We start from the raw sequence: 20760 nt of genomic DNA, 5'->3' as shown, positions 1-20760 counted from the left end.
ACATAAGATGCCGTGTGCTGGAGGACGCTCCCGGGCCGGGCAGGGCCCAGAGCATAGCAGGCACTTCGCTGAAGGGCTCGTTCAGCTGCCCTGGGAGGATGAGAACTTCATTCCAACCCTTATGGAAACATTCAGTGCCACTATAAGAACTTACTGTAAAAAAATGATGATTTCTCATGTAAGTCAGGAAAGGAGCATTTATATATGTAGACCTGAGTGGGGGGCGGGTGTGGAGAGAGTGGAAAAGATGGGTAAGAAACACCCTGTCCTGAACTGCTGACCCACTCTCAGTGGACTCCCCAGTGCTCAAGGTTAACAGGGACAGCCTTGTGTTCATCATCATCAGGGGCCAGAGCATATGGACCCAGTGTGGGCGGCTGCTTTCGTGGTGGTGGATCCTGGGGGTCAGTGTTTGCACAAGGAGGGTCCTGAGACGGGACCTGAGGACCCGAGGAAGCAGGAACTTCCTGAGCATCCTTGGGGCTCTTAATCTCTTCCACTTCCCAAGAACAGGACAGAAACGTGCACTGTTCAGATTTGCAGGCATGCAAACCTCAGTGGCCACTGCTCACTCTAGAAGTGTTTATTTTATTTGCTTATTTATAAAAATAATGAATCTGTGTTTAGAAGAAAGTCTCCCAATAACCTAGCTCCAATCTCATAAATCAGCGATTTTGTAATAGGCCTTGAACTGTTAAAACATAATTTCCCAGAATTTCAAGCACAGGGATTTGCAGAAGAAACTGTCTCCTCCACACCCACGTGGTTAATTTTATCCCTGCCATAAATTCTTTGCATGGGAAAGTCCCCTGGGAGAAATGGCCAAGGAGCAGCTCCATGGAAATACTGAGGAGAGAGATTCAGGGACCTTGGGGACCACCTTCCTTCCTGGGACCCTCTCTGCCATTCAGTACATTTTCAACAGTTACACATTTATAGATGCAGATGGTTTATACAGGACATTTGTATCAAGTACTTATTAGGTTTTCCTGCCATTTATTTATTTTTTAATTATTTGTTTCTAATTGGAGGATAATTGCTTTACAATATTGTGATGGTTTCTGCCATATATCAACAAGAATCAGCCATAGATATACATATGTCCCCTCCCTCCCACTTCCCACCCCATCCCACCCATCCAGAGTGTCACAGAGCTCTGGGTCGAGCTCCCTGTGCTATACAGCAAATTCCCTTTGGCTATCTGTTTTACTTATGGTGGTGTATATATGTTTCAGTGCTACTCTCTCAATTTTTTCCCACCCTCTCCATCCCCCAGTGTGCCCGTCAGTCTGTTCTCTGTGTCTGTGTCTCTACTGCTTCCCTGCAGATAGGTTCATCAGTACTATCTTTCTAGATTCCATATATAAGCGCTGGTACATGATATCTGTTTTTCTCTTTCGGACTTACTTCACTCTATAATAGGCTCTAAGTTCATCTACCTCAGTAGAACTGACTCAGATTCACTCCTTTTTATGCCTAAGTAATATTCCATTCTGTGCATATACCAAAGCTTCTTTATCCATCAATTACATTGTCTCAGATTTGGGGTTTCCTCTCAAGTTACCCTTGCCACTCACTCTGTGTTTCTCCAGTGCCTCCCTCATCAGGTTTATTGGGGTGTAATTTACAGCCTGGGAAATTCTTCCCTTTTTAGGTGTCTCATTCTATGACTTTGACAACCTAGGCAGCCATGTCATCACCTCCATTTCAAGATTTATAATATCTTCACCATTCCGGAAAGTCTCCTTCTGCCCCTTTGTCATCAATCCCTTACCTCCCCCAGCTCCAAGCAATCACTGATCAGAGTTCTCTTTCTCTGGTTTCACCTTTTCCAGGTTGTCATGTGAATGGACTCATAGTTTGTGGTTTTCATATCTTGCTTCTTTCACTTAAGATAATACTTCTTAGGTTCAACCATAGAAGTTGAAAGCATCCTTACTTTCATTGCAAATTGTATTCCGTTGTATAGATCACCGCAAATTATCCAGGGAGCAGCTGGTAGGTGTTTGGCATGTTTTCAGCTATTGGTGATTATGAATGAAGCTGCTCTAAACCTTTGCCTACAGATCTTTGTGTGGACAAGTTTATGTGATATGTCCCTTGATTATGTCCTCTGCCTTCAGCCTCTTTAGTTAGTGAACCCTAAATTACTCAAAGTGCTTTCTGAAAAAACCTTGAAAACTCAATCACATTTTAGCTGCACGGAGAAGTGTATGTAGAAAGATGCTTTGGTGATTCTGTTCACAGTGTGGGCCAAGACACTATAATTTTTACTTCACAAATTTTTATTTTCATTTCTTGGATTTACTGAGCATAGGGTGCATCTTTGGACAGGTGAAAATTCAGTTTTTTGCATTTGTTTGATTAACATTTTATTCCTGAGCAATTTTGGTTTGTTTCAGAGTTTAGTGTTTCTAGTTTGTTATGATGTGCTGGAGTATGGATCTTCAACCTTCGCCTGCAATCTCAAATTCTAGTATGCTCTCAACACTTGGTATTTTAGTCTGATTTCTCGGTGGCAAAAACCTGACCTGAACTGACCTGGGAGCCAGGGGGAGAGCATTGCACTGAGTGTGAAGGGATGAGGTGTGTGTGCTGGGGAAGGGGACACTGCCCTCGAGCCTCCTGCCACGGTTACATAGTCTGGTGAGGCACCTTCCTGAGATCTGGAAAAGTATGAACTTTGTAATACATTCAGCTCCAAGAGATTTGGAGGAAGGATCTGTTTTTTCTCCATCTGTCTTCGGCACAACTGCCCCCTATCTGTTTGATGGAACTGAGTTGTGCTAGAGAGTGAGTCTGAAGCTTTTTTTTCCATTGTGACTACACCTGTACACTTTATGCCACAACCCAATACAATGCAAATACATCCAGTTTCCAAAGCAACAGCTCCTCTTACTGCATGCAGTGTACTCCTCTCTTCCTTTGCTGTGTTCATGAAAAGGAAAATGCTGGCTGGTGCCATTGCATTTATTTGATTACAAACTGGTTAGTCGTGGCTGCAGCTGAGAGAGCCATGAGCTGCGGGTGGTGCTTAGGCAAGAGGGAGACTGGAGGTCCATGCCCGCCTCGCTGTGCCTGGGCCCATGCTTATGTGTCTGTCACAGTGACACATGAGGCCTGCTTTACCACAGAAATGCACGTGCAGGTTTGACTCAAAATCTTTGCAGTTCAGGTCAAGCAGAAGGAACCCTGAGACTGTGTCCTTCAAACTCCTGGAGTGAATCACCCAGCTCCAGAGAGACTAGACTAGATTCTTCTTACCTCCTGTGTTTTGATTGTTCACAGGGCCGTGCAAACCAATCAGAGGATCACCATGGGGTGGGCTGGTGGAGGGAGTGTGAGACAAAGGTTGTATTTCAGGAGCTAGACTGTGCACAATCGTTGACACTGCTGGGGAAATGAGGGGTCCCGGAGGAAAGAGAAGGTGAACCAGTCTGCATTGGTGCTGAAGTGGGGCCCCGACGAGACTCAGGGAGGGTGCCTGGGGCATCCCTGTCCCTGTGCAGCTCCCCTGCTATGGGATGGTGACCAAGCATCAGTGCCTGGGCTCCAGAGGCCACCAGAAGACCAGGTACAACCATCTCAGTAGTTCATATTCATCTAAATAATGCTCATTTGCCTTCTAATTGTTTTATTGGAATTCAATTGAAGTTGACCTTCCTACAAACTCTGAACCAAAGGGCTGGCTCCCAAAGGAGTGGCATGAATGGGGTTGTACTTTTCCAGCTTCTGAAGGTAACAGCGTTTGTGTTTGTTCCTAAGTCTGCTTTTCAGCCCTACCTGAAATTCCAACACTCTTCTTCTTTCAGCCATACCTGGAATTCCAACACTCTTCCTCTTTCCCAGTCTCAATTCCCTTCTCAATTTCCCTATCTCTTTATTTTGAATTTTCTGAGTCACAATGAAACCTGACAGTTGGGAAGACCCTGAGAAGTCATTTTGTTGGTGAGAAACTGAGACTTACAAAAGCAAAGTGGGTTGCCCATGAACATCCACCCCAACCTCACTGCTTCCCCGGACTTAGATGGGAGGATGGTAATTGAGTTTGACCAAATATAATCATGGCTGAGACTGCAGCAGTTGGTCATTTTCTTTCCCAGGCAGGTAATCGACTTTGTGTTTTCATGATATATTCTACATGAGGAATTCTGAGCAGTATGACACTTCTGATTTTAAAAAATAATATGCAATATTAAAAATACACTTTTGTGCATGCCAACCAGCTTTCAAAGTTAAGAACCTAGGTGCTGCAACACAGGTGACTGTGTTCCTCTCTCTGTCCAGAAACATGTTTGTTGCTTTCATGGAGTTCTTTACGGGTGAGTCCGTAAGTGATCAATATTCTGTATGCTTGCTACTTCTTTTTTTTTTTTTCTCTCAATATTGTGTTTGTGAGATGCATCCATGTTTATTGGTGTAGATCCAGGTTGCACATACATTTGCACTAACTTACTGATTCACAGTGTTTTATGGCTACATTTTCTCTCCTCTTGATGGATAAAGAATTTTTTCCCCATCTTCCAGCTTCCTAGACTCCCTTTCAAGAGGAATAATCACCCTGCACAAATAGGATCATGTGACTGTAACCGGTTTGGAGAGGAAATGTCTGCCTGTTGAAGAGAAATGAGGTTTTAAGTTGTTTAGCTTGTGCTTTTCTATACGGAAAATGTAATTGAGCTGAGCCCGGAAGGTCATGCGATATAGGATAACATTTTATGGGGAAATGTATACATCAATCTCCTTAATATATTAGAACAGGGATTCTTCATATAACCTGGTCAGCCTGATTTCAAACACAGGATTTACTTGAAATAAAATTTAATTTGTTGGGCTTCCCTGATGGCTCAGTGGATAAGAATCCATCTGCCAATTCTACCAATGGAGACGTGGTTTCAATCCCTGATCTGGGAAGATCCCACATGCTGCAAAGCAACTAAGCCTGTGCACCACAACTACTGAACCTGTGTTCTAGAGCCTGGGAGTCAAAACTACTGAAGCCCACTCACCCTAGAGCCTGTGCTCTGCAACAAGAGAAGCCACGGCAATGAGAAGCCCGGCCACCACAACTAGAGACTAGCCCCCGATCTCTGCAGCTAGAGAAAACCCGTGCAGCAACAAAGACCCAGTGCAACCAAAAATAAATTAATTAATTACACTATTAAAACATTTTAATTGTTATTAAATGTTCTGAAATGAACACCGACAATTCATTTACAGAGCCTTCCATAAATATTTATACTCTGTGCAGTCCCTGGACCATCTGACTTACTCCATGGACTTTAGCCAACCTACATGAGAAGAAATCTCTCACTCTGCCCCTCCAGCCAAGACCTCTCTCAGGCACAAACCCCACGTGGGTCCAGGGTGACCTGTCACGTCCATACCTCATGTCCGTACCTCATGTCCATACCTCACCCTCACCATGGAAAGGCCACCTCCCAGCCCCACTTCCTGCAACCAGATTGTGACTTCCTTCTGGGCTCAATTCCTTGGTGATGGTGGAGAGTCCTTTGCTCCAAACCCTTCAGCCCTTCTGGTTTTGCAGATGCTTCACCAGAGTCCGAGTCCAGCAAGGAGGACCTGGCCACAGCACCTCTTCCTGATTTATCTCTGTGTTTAAGACACACTTTCATAACCAACACTCAGTGCTCAGGGAGAGGGCCTGGCACTCAATAGAGGCATAATAAATATTTTTGGAATAAATAAAAAATCTGACCAAATTAAGCCATTTCATGTTCATTGGATACAATTAATAGTTCTTGTTCTTGAAATGTTTTCTCTGGTGTATGCAAAAAGTGCATATATATTTTTAATGGTTTATAGTTTCCAATTGTGACCATTAACTCACATCCAAAGAACTGAGATTGTTACTCATCAACCTCCGGTCCTCAGACGCTCCACAGACACTAGTAACTGTCCTGCCCTTTGTACTTTATCTTCCCTGAACTGAATTATGGAGATACTTGTGGAAGACACCTGATCTAATTCTTCAGCAGGACTTTGCACAAACTATTGTCATAGGAAAGAAAGAGCAAATATTTGGAGATCGCATTAATTCTGCCAGCCTGTATTCAGAGCACACACTGTACCACATGTACACACACACATACACACATACAAATATAATATATACATATATATATATAGTCCTCTTGGATATAGAGATTCACAAATAAGTGACCAACATAAAGTGTTAGGGGTCTAAAGGAAACAGATGATAGGCTTTGCGGTGGAGATGAGGGAGGGGAGTCTTGACTGATGAGGATGACGTGGAAGTGTATGTGAGGAGGGCTTTGTGGTCCGAGGGAGAAGACCGTGCTCTGACTCAGAGGGACAAACACTTGCCTGTCCTTGGATGTGCAGCCAGCACGGCTGGAATTTGAGGTTCGAGGAAGTCTTAGCAAGAGACAAGGCACACACGTCTGCAATACAGAGGCCCCGTAGGTGAGCTTGGGAATATGGGCCTTTCTCATCGCTGGTGCAGTGAGCAAGTCCAAACTGTGCTTCTAGAAGTTTAGCTTGGCCTGGTTGGCAGAAGGGACACCCCGAGGTAAAGTGACAGTCATTCAGAAGAGGAGGTGGTGAAGGGAGACGTGTGGAGATATGGTCAGGCACTGGGTAGAGACCTCCCATAGGAAGATGGGTGTCTGCAGATGGTCTTGGGCACGTGCTGGGACTGAATGAGCAGCTTTGTGAGTTGTCGTGTGCTTTCTGGTCTCTTCCAGTCTGTCCCAAGAGCAAGTGGACATTTGGGAGAGGGGGTGGACAGCTGGGAGAGGGGATGAGGGAAAAAAATCAGGTGTTGCTGGCACTGTAGTTATTAGGGGCTTATTCAAAACCAAATATATGAGTATTAGTTACATCTAAGTACAGTTTCCAAAGTATTCATTCATTGTGATAAAAAATCTAGACCATTGAGGAGACTCCAGCTCAGCATTTTCTAAAACCTGTGCCATGAGCAGTAGGTCAGCAGAATGTAGTAGATTTTAGATAAAACGTTAAGAAATGGTTTGTGCTCAGATAAATTTGGGAAGCAGAGATTTGCACGCGAGCTCAGTTGCTTCAGTTGTGTCCGACTCTTTTGCGACCATATGGACTGTAGTCCACCAGGCTCCTCTGTCCATGGGATTCTCCAGGCAAGAATACTGGAGTGGGTTACTGTACCTTTCTCCGGGGGACCTTCCTGACCCTGGGATCGAACCTATGATTCCTGTGTCTCCTGCATTGTGAGTGGGTTCTTTACCCACTAAGCCACCTGGGAAGCCCAGAGGTTTATACAAACTCCAATTTACTGTTTTTCTACAGAACTTCTCAAGTCCTTTATTATAATAATAACCGTCATGATTTTCTAACACTTATTTGACCAGAGGCAGGTGTTTTTTTTTTTTTTTGGTCATGTTTTGCTTTAATTCCCAGTATTTCTGAGGACTAGCTCTCTCATGAATGTGCTTCAGTTGACTCTGGTCTAGACAGTGAAGATAGAGACTGTAGTGATAATATGGTCCCCATGGGAGGTATCAAGTGGACTCTGACCTGGTCATTGTCCGCAGCTCACACCGTCATCTTCTGGAGGTTCCTGGAGCCCGTGAGCTGGCAGTGCTCTGAATGTGCTGCTTTGTGAGCTCGGGTAACAGCACCAGCTAACAGGTTGGCACCTCCATGGCTGATGGATTCCACTCTGAGCTGGACCACAGCCCAGTCCTGTTTCTGGGAGCTGCGTTCTTTCATGGCTGGGGAGTAATTGCTTTGCAGTTGGGGTTCATTTACTCTCTTCATGTTTGTGGGTGATCGAGTGTCTCCTTGGGGACCTAGGAGCACAAAGCTGAGGCTGTTGACTCGAAGCCACTGTTTGCAAATTGAGAGCCATGTACAGAGTGAAGGTTGGGGGCGGCGGGAGTGGGGGAGGTGCAGGAACAGTGGCTCCTGGGTCCACTGTGCCGGGTGGGACTCTGGGTATGTTCCTCAGAGAACTCTTTCCCGCCAGTCGGCTTGGTTTGTGCTTCTCATAAAATGTCATGATCAATTCGTTTTCGGCAAAAGAGCTGCAGTAATTTATCCCCCAAATCCACTCAGGAGGGACTGCCGGCTCCCCCGACCTCAGCCCCATCCAGGAAATACTTCCCCGCCCAGCCTGGCTTTCATCTCCTGGCCTCTCTCCTTGATCTCTGAATTCTCGTTCTGATGATGTGAATCCTCCTTTGCTCTGTCTGATCGCGTTAGGTGTACTTGCAAAGTAGGTGAAACCTCTATGGTTTTCTTATGATGAAATCAATCATCAGATTTACTTATTATAGATTTGGATTATAAATTTTATAAGTAATTGTAAAATCTGGATGAAGTGTTCACAGTATTATACGTTTGGATGAAGTTTTCCTATTTGATTTCTCTTACTCTTAGCCCAAATGCAAGGAATTTGCTATTTTTTAAAACCTTTCATACAACCATGTGTGTTTTATTTATGGAGGTAAAGGGATGTCTCATCACATCCATGTTTCTCTGTTCATAGAAGTTTCAGTTCAGTCAGTTCAGTTCAGTCTCTCAGTCGTGTCCGACTGTTTGTGACCCCATGAACTGCAGCATGCCAGGCCTCCCTGTCCATCACCAACTCCCGGAGTTCACTCAAACTCATGTCCATCGAGTCAGTGATGCCATCCAGCCATCTCATCCTCTGTCGTCCCCTTCTCCTCCTGCCCCCAATCCCTCCCAGCATCAGGGTCTTTTCCAATGAGTCAACTCTTCGCATGAGGTAGCCAAAGTACTGGAGTTTCAGCTTTAGCATCATTCCTTCCAAAGAACACCCAGAGCTGACATCCTTTAGAATGGACTGGTTGGATCTTCTTGCAGTCCAAGGGACTCTCAAGAGTCTTCTCCAGCACCACAGTTCAAAAGCATCAATTCTTCGGCACTCAGCTTTCTTCACAGTCCAACTCTCACATCCATACATGACCACTGGGAAAACCATAGCCTCGACTAGACGGACCTTGTTGGCAAAGTAATGTCTCTGCTTTTCAAGATGCTATCTAGATTGGTCATAACTTTTCTTCCAAGGAGTAAGCGTCTTTTAATTTCATGGCTGCAATCACCATCTGCAGTGATTTTGGAGCCCCCAAAAGTAAAATCTGATGCTGTTTCCACTGTTTCCCCATCTATTTCCCATGAAGTGATGGGACCAGATGCCACAATCTTCATTTTCTAAATGTTGAGCTTTAAGCCAACTTTTTCACTCTCCTCCTTCACTTTCATCAAGAGGCTTTTTAGTTCCTCTTCACTTTCTGCCATAAGGGTGGTGTCATCTGCATATCTGAGGTTATTGCTATTTCTCCCGGCAGTCTTGATTCCAGCTTGTGCTTCTTCCAGCCCAGCGTTTCTCATGATGTACTCTGCATAGAAGTTAAATAAGCAGGGTGACAATATGCAGCCTTGACGTACTCCTTTTCCTATTCGGAACCAGTCTGTTGTTCCATGTCCAGTTCTAACTGTTGCTTCCTGACCTGCATATAGGTTTCTCAGAGGCAGATCAGGTGGTCTGGTATTCCCATCTCTTGAAGAATTTTCCACAGTTTCTTGTGATCCACACAGTCAAAGGCTTTGGCATAGTCAATAAAGCAGAAATAGATGTTTTTCTGGAACTCTTTTGCTTTTTCCATGATCCAGCGGATGTTGGCAATTTGATCTCTGGTTCCTCTGCCTTTTCTAAAACCAGCTTGAACATCTAGAAGTTAACCGTTCATGTATTGCTGAAGCCTGGCTTGGAGAATTTTGAGCATTACTTTACTAGCGTGTGAGATGAGTGCAATTGTGTGGTAGTTTGAGCATTCTTTGGCATTGTCTTTCTTTGGGATTAAAGTGAAAACTGACCTTTTCCAGTCCTGTGGCCACTGCTGAGTTTTCCAAATTTGCTGGCATATTGAATGGAGCACTTTCATAGCATCATCTTTCAGGATTTGAAATAGCTCAACTGGAATTCCATCACCTCCACTAGCTTTGTTCATAGTGATGCTTTCTAAGGCCCACTTGACTTCACATTCCAAGATGTCTGGCTCTGGGTGAATGATCACACCATTGTGATTATCTGGGTCATGAAGATCTTTTTTGTACAGTTCTGTGTATTCTTGCCACCTCTTCTTAATATCTTCTGCTTCTGTTAGGTCCATACCATTTCTGTCCTTTATCAAGCCCATCTTTGCATGAAATGTTCCCTTGGTATCTCTAATATTCTTGAAGAGATCTCTAGTCTTTCCCATTCTGTTGTTTTCCTCTATTTCTTTGCACTGATTGCTGAGGAAGACTTTCTTATCTGTTCTTGCTATTCTTTGGAACTCTGCATTCAGATGCTTATATCTTTCCTTTTCTCCTTTGCTTTTCACTTCTCTTCTTTTCACAGCTATTTGTAAGGCCTCCCCAGACAGCCATTTTGCTTTTTTGCATTTCTTTTCCATGGGAATGGTCTTGATCCCTGTCTCCTGTACAATGTCACGAACCTAAGTCCATAGTTCATCAGGCACTCTATCTATCAGATCTAGGCCCTTAAATCTGTTTCTCACTTAGAGTTGTGTATAAAACCCAGGCTTCTAATGGGGAGGTCCTTTTCCAGACCATTTTTATAAAAAGCCAGTCAGACTGGTCTGAGGAATTTTTCGTAGGAAATCCTGGATTAGGAGACTCTTCACTTAAGACTTGACTTACATTCATATTATGGTACCAAATAATTGGTAATATTCTAAATGTGCAACTGTAGTGGACTAGTTAAGTAACTACTATCTGACTGTGAGTGTGGTAAAGGTTTCAAAATCTTCAGTGAGTTGTGAAGACGTGAGTGATGTATTAAATGAACAAATTATTTTCAAAAACAGTAGATAAAGTATGAGCCTAGTTTTGTTAACTCTAAGATTGCACGGATAGTAGTTTCTTATGGTTTCCAAACTATTGAGTAGAGTTCCCTGTGCTATACAGTAGGTCTTATTGTTATATACAGTGCTGTGTATATGTTCATCCCAAATTCCTAATTTACCCCTTCCCCCTCACCTTCCTCCTTTGGTAACCAGAAGTTTGTTTTCTTTGTCTATGAGTCTATTTCTCTTCTGTAAATAGTTCATGTCATTTTTTTAGATTCCACATAGAAGCAATATCATATGATTTTTTAATTCACTAAAATGTCAACATGATTATTTCTAGGTGGTAGAGGTCTTGCTATTTATTATGTTTTTACCCAAATACATCATATATCCAATGTAAATGACGACTATATATTTCATCACATAAAGTGTATTTGAAAAATACGTATCTTCACATGAGATAACTTCCTATCTTCTGCTGCTTTTCCCTAAACAAGTTTTAGCTCTGATACACATTGGGTCACTCTCATTTGAATCCTGTGCAATAAAGATGAACAGTGTTATCTCTTCGAGACAGAGGGGAGCACAGGACAAGGGGAAGGTCCCAATGAAACACAGCCACCAGGTCCTGCTGACACTGGGACCAAATCTTCTGAGCTCTCTGTTAATGACCTGCCTTTTCTTGGAACAGGATGGAAAACAAAATCGACTCAGCATTCAAAGTAATGAAGGGTTCCTGTTCAAGGATGGCTTGAATGTTTCCTCTGTTTTCCCTCTAAACTTGGATTTACTTCCAGGGCTGCTCATGTACATCTAGTCTTTAACAGCTCCTACCAGGTTGCAAACACCTGTCTCTGTCCTGGACACATGGCTTATTTAATAACAGTTTAGTTCATCAGTACGTTTTAGGAGTGAGAGTTGGTTTCGGGTTCTTCATGCTATTTCTGAAACTCCCTGAAAGCTTCCTGAGTCTTAGTAGATTATGTAAGGCTGGAGTCAGAGAAAAGCTTTCTGATACCTTCCAGGCAGAAACTGAGCATTCTTTAAGTCTTAAGAAGATTCAAACATACTCTGTGATGGTTTAACCATTGCAACATCAAAACAACTGAATTTCCTCCTCCCTGTTTTTCCCTTCATAGCTTAAAGGGAGCCGACGCTGGCAATGGGATCCGAGTGTTTGTGCCTGACGTGGGCATGTTCATCGCCAGCCTGACCATCTGGCTGGTCTGTAGGAACATTGTTCAGAAGCCAGTGGCCGAAGAGGCCGCGCAGTGTAACCCGGAATTTGAGAACGAAGAATCGGTAAGTCTGAGTCTGGGCCTCTTCCTGGTTTGATTTCTGGGGCCTTGTAGGTTGTGACATTAAAAGTGAGATATGCACAGAGCTTCGTGCCCTCCTGTGCTGGGTGGTTGCTTTGTACACCTCGTGTGGTCCTCACGCATGTGCATTCTCACCCGCACTCGGCCACGTGGAAACAAGTCCGGGGACGTGAGGGCTGCCCTGTGAGATGCATTAACCCTAAGGGCCTGGGCCTGACCTGGTGTCTCTTCATTACCATCCGCCCTTAACTCACACTGGAAACCTTTCAGGTTTGTGTCTTGGCCCATGCCCTAGATACTTAGTTACTGCAACATTCTTAGAGAAGAAACACCTGGCAGTTGTCAGAGAAAAAAAAAAATTAATTCTACCTTTAAAGAAGCTTCCAGTCTGTGCACTGTGCCATCCTGAGTCAGTGGTTAAATCTGTAAGCTTCCATCGAGGTATTTTTAAAGTACTCCAGAGAAAAAAATAGATGCATTTGGAAGAGTGTAAGAATGAGTAAAACGTTTGTGAATTTTTAGCTGGATCAGGGGACACGTCAGATTTCACTCTGTGGCAAATAGAAGCGGGAGTCGCTCTGTCACTGACCTGTTTGTTCTAATAACTGCACTTTGTCATATGAGTCTAGGTAACAGTGACTTAAAAAGTAATTGATCTGGTAATTGAAAGATAAAATTTACAGGGAAAAAAATTCCTTAAAAGACTGTATTTGGACATTTGACCCAAGACAATTGTAAGTACTCATTCATAAGCTTTGGCAAGAAATTAAACCTATAAAACTGAAGGTAGTTGAAATTTCTTATATTGAGATTGGTAACCATGATGACATCAAAGAAAGAAAGTTCTCAGTTATGGCAAATAATGTGTGTGCTTCACAAATGAACAGCATTTTCCCTTGATATTTATTAGAATACAACAATGAAGAAAGAATGAATATGATTCCATAAACCTCTGCAGATTAGAAATGATGATATTGCCTAAAATCCTTGTGAGTAAAAAATATACAATTCTGTGGCATATGCATATTCTGCTGTTTTTAAGGTAAATGTTAAAAAGGGTACATGGTGTTAAAAATCATTACAGCAAGGTCCTAACTACCTATCTCTTGCATTCAAGTTCACAAACTGTACAACGTTTGTCAGTGTCCTAGAAATAGAACTATGAAGGTGCTTTTTCTTCTGGTTAAGACAGAATTTAAAATTTTAACCTCTGCTTTTACATTTGAAATTTCTTTTATAGTATTTACAGTTTTGAAACACTATCTGGTTTAAACAATCACCCTGTTTTTTCCAGATTCAGTGAAAATAAATCCATTAACTCAAGCTCTCTGGACTTAGGACTTTTCATTATTATTTTTGATAAGGCAAGATTTGTTTTCAGTTCTCCTCATATTGTAGATGGAGGGTAAGGGATAGTTACTGTGAGCTGAGTGGACTCTGAAGTCAGACTTGGAAGCTGTGTGATGTTGGGAAAATTGTTTATCCTCTTTCTTCTTCCGCAAAGTGGAGATTGTCCTGAAGACTAAATAAAGGGCCATGTGCTTGCCTCCCTTTGCTCTTCTCCAGTTTGAAAGGAAGTAGAACAATCACAAAAATGTAAAATTTAAAGCCTCTTAAAATGAGAGAAAGATAAGTTGGAGGGTGTGTTTGAGGCCAACTCACTCAGTAAAGGACTTCCTTCCTTGCCATTGGTAACAGACAACCATGACTGAATTACAAAGCTTCCTACAGAAAGAACTTCTGTCTCCAGTTCAAACACTGTTTTGCCATAAAACTAGGAAAACCTGCACTGACAACTGAAGATAAGGGATGTTAGGTCAAGGTCACCCATCTGGTGAAGAAGAGACACGATGTCACTGACCGATAGTAAAATCATGTTTCCTTCCTGATTCCCCTCTGTTCTCCAGGATGGGCTCATGATACCTCTCTCCCATTTGAAATTTGTTTAAATATCTGCACCCTATATATTATTGATTACATTCAGTTCAGTTCAGTCACTCAGTTGTGTCCTACTCTTTGCGACCCCATGAATCACAGCACGCCAGGCCTCCCTGTCCATCACCAACTCCCGGAGTTCACCCAAACTCATGTCCATCGAGTCAGTGATGCCATCCAGCCATCTCATCCTCTGTCATCCCCTTTTCCTCCTGCCCCCAATCCTGCTGGCAATCCCTCCCAGCATCAGGGTCTTTTCCAATGAGTCAACTCTTCGCATGAGGTGGCCAAAGGATTGGAGTTTCAGCTTCAGCATCAGTCCTTCCAGTGAACACCCAGGACTGATCTTCTTTAGGAGGGACTGATTGGATCTCCTTGCTGTCCAAGGGACTCTCAAGAGTCTTCTCCAACACCACAGTTCAAAAGCATCAATTCTTCGGCGCTCAGCTTTCTTCACAGTCCAACTGTCACATCCATACATGACCACTGGGAAAACCATAGCCTCGACTAGACGGACCTGTGTTGGCAAAGTAATCTCTCCTTTTTAATATGCTTTCTAGGTTGGTCATAATTTTCCTTCCAAGGAGTAAGCATCTTTTAATTTCATGGCTGCAATCATCATCTGCAGTTCTAACCCTCATTGATTACATTATTTAATGATAAAAAGAGGTAGATTCTCTGAGCATTATTTTTGGGGAGCTTGGAAAATGAAAGTGTGAAAGCGTTAGTCACTCAGTCATATCCAACTCTTTGTGACTCCATGTACTGTAGCCTGCCAGGCTCCTCTGTCCATGGAATTCTCCAGGCAGGAATACTGGAGTGGGTTGCCATGCCTTCCTCCAGGGGATCTTCCCAACCCAGATATTGAACCCAGGTCTCCTGCATTGCAGGCAGATTCTTCACTGTCTCACTCACCAGAAAAACCCTTAATACTGAAAATGCTAAATATCATTACTATAAAGTTGAGTTCCCTCTAGGTTAAATTTGTTTGCACCTAATTTAGATATTAGTTTCCATAGTCTCAGTACATTCCAGCCCCAGGTGGCCCAGGGGAGCCGGCTAGAGTGACTGTCCAGAGATGAATCCAGGAGGAAATTTTTCTTACTGGGGAACCATCTGTCTGGAGTCTGAAAAGAATATAAATACACAGCCAAAATAAGCAGTAGAATTTATTTTATTTTGAAGTCCCTAGCATACTTCCTGCGACTCGTAAATCTTGGCGATTGTGTTCTAGATTGCTTGCTTTTTGAGGATCCTTTGAGAGGACAGTGTTTGCTGGCGTTGCTTCTTCTCTCATTTATCTCAGTGGAGAAATGGCAGATTAATCAACCCTCTGGTGCCTGGGAGAATTGCTTCTCAAATCCAGCTTTGTTTCAGAGTAGTAAGTAATCCCTGGAGAATGCTCAGGACTCTTCCCAAATCTCCATGGACTTGATAATGAGGCTTAAGTTCACTGTTTTAAAGGGCATCACAAATCCAAGGATTCTCCCGAAAAAAACCCAGTGGGCATGGAGTTGGGGAGGAGGCTTTGTCCTGTTTTTGAATTTTACAGAAAGCAAACCTCGGTCAAGAACCAACTCCCTAAGTGCCATGAAAGATTCTTTGCCAACTGACATACTTGTGGTCTTGTTTATTTGTTCCTTTTAATTCAGAAGCAGATTGACAAATCATAACTGAAAGATTCAGATTCTTACATCTTTAAAAAACATGAGTTGTGTTATGAGAGTTAAATTGTGTAGAAAGGTTATCTGTGCAATAAAACACCAATGACATCAGTAATTTCACAAAGTTGATAGTATCTGCATATTTATGTACTTCTAGCTCTTTCTAGCTATTTAATGAGATTTCAGGCTTTATTATTTTTTTGAAACAAAGAGTAGTTTAATATGAAACCAAATTTATGATAAATGTTTATTCAAATAGGAATTTTAGTCTTGACTTAGTCTGCTGCAAGTGGCCTCTTCTATATGGTTTAACAAATCCAATATGAATGATATAAAGAATATTTTGGTGTCAGTCTTGAGAAACCTATATGCAGGTCAGGAAGCAACAGTTAGAACTAGATATGGAACAACAGACTGGTTCCAAATAGGAAAAGGAATACGTCAAGGCTGTATATTGTCACCCTGCTTATTTAACTTATATGCAGAGTACATCATGAGAAACACTGGGCTGGAAGAAGCACAAGCTGGAATCAAGATTGCTGGGAGAAATGGCAATAACCTCAGATATGCAGATGACACCACCCTTATGGCAGAAAGTGAAGAGGAACTAAAAAGCCTCTTGATGAAAGTGAAAGACGAGAGTGAAAAAGTTAAAGCTTAAAGCTCAACATTCAGAAAATGAAGATCATGGCATCTGGTCCCATCACTTCCTGGGAAATAGATGGGGAAACAGTGGAAACAGTGTCAGACTTTATTTTGGGGGGCTCCAAAATCACTGCAGATGGTGACTGCAGCCATGAAATTAAAAGACACTTACTCCTTGGAAGGAAAGTTATGACCAACCTAGATAGCATATTGAAAAGCAGAGACATTACTTTGCCAACAAAGGTCCGTCTAGTCAAGGCTATGGTTTTTCCAGTGGTCATGTATGGATGTGAGAGTTGGACTGTGAAGAAAGCTGAGCCCCGAAGAGTTGATGCTTTTGAACTGTGGTGCTGGAGAAGACTCTTGAGAGTCCCTTGGACTGCAAGGAGATCCAACCAGCCCATCCTAAAGGAGATCAGCTCTGGGTATTCATTGGAAGGACTGATGCTGAAGCTGAAGCTCCAATACTTTGGCCACCTCATGCAACGAGTTGACTGATTGGAAAAGACTCTGATGCTGGGAAGGATTGGGGGCAGGAGGAGAAGGGGATGACAGAGGATGAGATGGCTGGATGGCATCACCAACTCGATGGACATGAGTCTGAGTGAAGTCCGGGAGTTGGTGATGGACAGGGAGGCCTGGCGTGCTGCGATTCATGGGGTTGCAAAGAGTCGGACACGACTGAGCGACTGAACTGAACTGATATACCTAATTTATTCCTGAAGCAGCCCTATTGTTGAGGGCATGTTGAGACCTGTCAGTGCTTGATGGGGTAGAGATTCTCCTTCAGCACTCAGGTTGAAGCCAGGGCTTCAAACAGCAGCAGCTTCTAAAGCATGGAGACACATACAGTCCCAGAGCTACGATTATAATCCCAGCTGCTCTACAGATGTAGAGTCTGGAGGTGTCCTCTGGGCAACAATTGCAGAAATTGGAACTCTTGAGGGTTACACAAGCTCCTTCTGGAGTCTGGCTGAGCAGCACCAAGGCCACGGGGGTTAGAGGATGATATCTCATGGCTCACTTTCCCGGGGGCCCCTCCTTCACCTCCAGGTGTGAGGGAAACCTGAGGCTCTAGGTTCCACAGATGGATCTTTTTCACAAGAAGCTTGGGGCTGTGTTTGTCTGCTGGCCTGTGGTGCCTGGAGGTGGTGGCTTGATAAGAGTGCTCTCTCCGGTTGTTACTGTCCTGTGGGGCTCAGGGTCTCCAGTCCTACTGGCCACCAGGGCATGTCTCCATATGCACTGTGTATGCTCCTGCTGGGCTCAGCCAGAGGGTGTGGGGGCTGGACTTGCTCCCTTGCTTTGGGGAGACAGGGGGAGAATGACTTGACTTAGGTGGGAGCACAGTGGTGCCTCAGTGTCTGGGCAGTGTCTTCCTTCCCCCACCCTGCAGTACACCTCTTTGGATTTGCAAATGACTGTCCCTTACACACAGTCTCAGCAGGTGTCACACTCTGGGCATTTCACCTCTCTTGGGGTAAGTTCAACCTTGTGCCTTCCCTGCCTGCCTAGGTGTGGCCCTTCCTGTCCTCTGCTGTGGACCAGATATTCAGCTAGTTCTCAGGTCCTTTCCGGGGAAAATCAACCCATGTGTAACTGCATATTTGTAGTTATGTCCTCCCACTAACATATTTGTCATGTCCATGGGAGGAGGTGGGTTCAGGCTCTTCCTTCCCCACCACCTTAAACTGACCTTGACCTGGGAGTTTGTAAAGGTCCAGGTGCAGACTGCATCCCAGATATGTTCAGTCAGAATTCTGGGAGGCAGGCGAATGTTTGGTGGTACCAGGATTGTTTTATTAAAGCTCCCCAGGCCTGTGGTCCTGGATAGCCTAGTGGGTTGCTACCTGCTAACTTGGCCTGTCTTAACCTCCTTTATTAAACTTGTATTGCTCTATAGGAGGTGGTTGAAAGCATACATGCTTCCAAATGGAACAGGGAACAATTTAACTTGTGCTTATACATTTGGAAAAGTAATCTTCCTAAAAAAAGCTTAGTAACAGAAAAAAATCTTGGCTTCGTCTGCACCATGTTGTCACGATAGGCTTACATGATGCACGTGACCCCTGCCAGCATGGCTCCGGAGCTCTCTGGGCACTGTGTTCATGGGGACACTGTGGAGGATGGTGGACAATGGTGATGAGTCACAGCACTTGCCTCTTCCTTCCATGGACTCTTCTGTTGCGATGACTCCACTCCAAGAAGATAAATTGTTAACTTTCAATAATAAACAATGAGTAAATAACTTGCAACATTTTAGGAAAGCGCTCCCTTTGCTTCTGGATCTGCTGGCTCATTATCTGTGCCCCTGATGCTCTCCCATCAAAGCATCTTTTCAAGCATGGTTTAAGACACAAGGAAGAGGAGGATGGAGTCCACGGTCTGAGGAGTGCTGGGCTAACATCTAAAGTTTGTCTGAAATCAGAAAAAAATTCCATTAGATAAATCACCTCAATGTTTTCCAGTCAAGGGAGTCTGCCTTACATCCAACTCAAACACAAGGCTTCTATGTAGGATGAGTTTGTCCATGGTCACAGGTATCAGGAAGAGTGTGGATTCTAATCTGGCTGCTTCCACATCATCTCATGCAGTCCTTTAATCAGACAAGTTCCTGGGACTTGCTCCTTGAATTCCTGATTCAGGAACTGTGAGGGGGAGCCTGGTAATCTGGCCTCTTAAAGAGCCCCAGGTGAGCCTTGGATTTAGTCCAAGACAGGTAGACTCATTTAGTGCTTGGGGATAAGGGAAAATGAATGTCTGGGTTCTACTAGAAGTAATTGGTGGTGTCTTCCTGGTCCAAAACTTAGTGGGACTAACTGCTAATGCTTGACTGCTGGGGACGAGGCTGCAGGGCTGGACGCGGTGATGGGATGAGGCATGGAGGCTTGGGTCCAGGCTTAGGGAACCATGACCTCGCACCCAGTTGACTCCGAGGCACTTGGAGTGTCCTCACATGACATGAGATGCTGCCTGATGTACATCTGGCACATTTTGAAGTCAGGGACTTTTAAAGAAGATGAGTCAAAGCACTTACAATTCTTTACATAAGATATAGACTTCAACCTGGACAATGCTGATATGTAATGTTTTATTAGGCTTTTTAAACTATAAAGGTTTTCTTTATCATTCATTTCTAAGATAGCTCAGGAACTAGAAAAATAAATCTTTATTTACAGCTACTCCTTCTTAGGAAGAAACTGAAAGACAAAGTTTAAACATGCTTCTCCAGGCAAGAATACTGGAGTGGGTTGCCATTCCCTTCTCTAGGAGATCTTCCCCAACCCAGGGATGGAACCCAGGTCTCCTGCATTGCAGGTGGATTCTTTACCAGATGAACCACGAGGGAATCCCTTCCCAGGTGGTGCTAATGGTAAAGAACCTACCTGCCAATGCAGGAGATGGTAGGAAACGGGAGTTCAATCCTTGGGTCGTGAAGATCCCCTGGAGGAGAGCGTGGCAACCCACTCCAGTATTCTTGCCTGGAAAATCCCATGGACAAAGGAGTCTGGCGGGCTACACCCCATGGGGTCGCAAAGAGTCAGACAGGACTAAAGCGACTTAGCATACACTCCTTCTTAGCTCCAAGGCCAGGATCCAGTTGAGTTCCAATGTGGGGACAGATTTCAGCTCCAGCAGCCCAGCCTGCTTGCTGGTGAGTGAGCTGAGGGGCTTCCAGGGCGTTGGTGTTTATGCTGCTCCAGATGGATCATTTCGGGGAGAAGACCAGCCTGACGTGACTAATGGCACTTCTGGCCCCAGCTGGGATGGTGGGGCTCACTTTTGGCTCCCTCTCAGTTTGGCAGGTTTAGAAAGTGTTTTCAACTGAAAGCCCCAGGGATTCTGGTACAAAAATGCTGAAAAAACTTAAGTACACTGGTCTGTTTATAAAAATCACAGGGTCCCTGTCCCGCCCAGGAGAGGTTGGGGAAATGCATTCATCTAAACTCGAGAAGGTTCTTGACTGGAGATTTCTATCTGGTTTAATCTACATCCGTAGCGATTCCGTAATTGAGCAATAAGTCATTTATTGTGAAAGTTAGGAGTGTGTTTCTGACTGTGACCCAGGCAACCCTAGCTGTGTTCCCTCTCTTTGTCTCCTTGGTCAAGTAGAGACTGAAAGTTTTGGACTAATTTTCTTCCTCTAGAGGCATTTTTAGGACGTTGCCCACCTGCTGTACAAGTAGTATTAAGCAACAAATGCCCATGTGTGTGGTGATGTGGGTGTCATAGCAACAGCATCCCTGGATCAGTCCCCACAGCAACTCAGCTTTGGGAGATGGAGAAGTTGAAAGAAAGCTGGCCTGGGAGCCGGGGCCTTGGATGATGGGGAGGGGCTTTCCCGGTGTGGGGACAGCA

At 44.0% G+C, this 20760-nt stretch overlaps 1 protein-coding gene across 4 annotated transcripts in view; it reads left to right on the top strand.

The window, feature by feature from the left end:
- PIEZO2 (piezo type mechanosensitive ion channel component 2) overlaps positions 1-20760 on the top strand; it is a 251246-nt gene that overhangs the window by 123964 nt on the left and 106522 nt on the right. For all 4 annotated transcript variants that reach the window (XM_019986928.2, XM_070778959.1, XM_070778957.1 and 1 more), the window contains exon 5: positions 11978-12140. In XM_019986928.2, coding sequence (XP_019842487.2) covers positions 11978-12140 — 163 coding nt within the window. The remainder of the gene's footprint in view (positions 1-11977; positions 12141-20760) is intronic.

The sequence above is a fragment of the Bos indicus genome, chromosome 24, assembly GCF_029378745.1.
Source record: "Bos indicus isolate NIAB-ARS_2022 breed Sahiwal x Tharparkar chromosome 24, NIAB-ARS_B.indTharparkar_mat_pri_1.0, whole genome shotgun sequence".
NCBI lineage: Eukaryota > Metazoa > Chordata > Mammalia > Artiodactyla > Bovidae > Bos > Bos indicus.
Note: the sequence above shows the minus strand (reverse complement) of the source record. Positions and strands in the feature narration are given on the sequence as shown.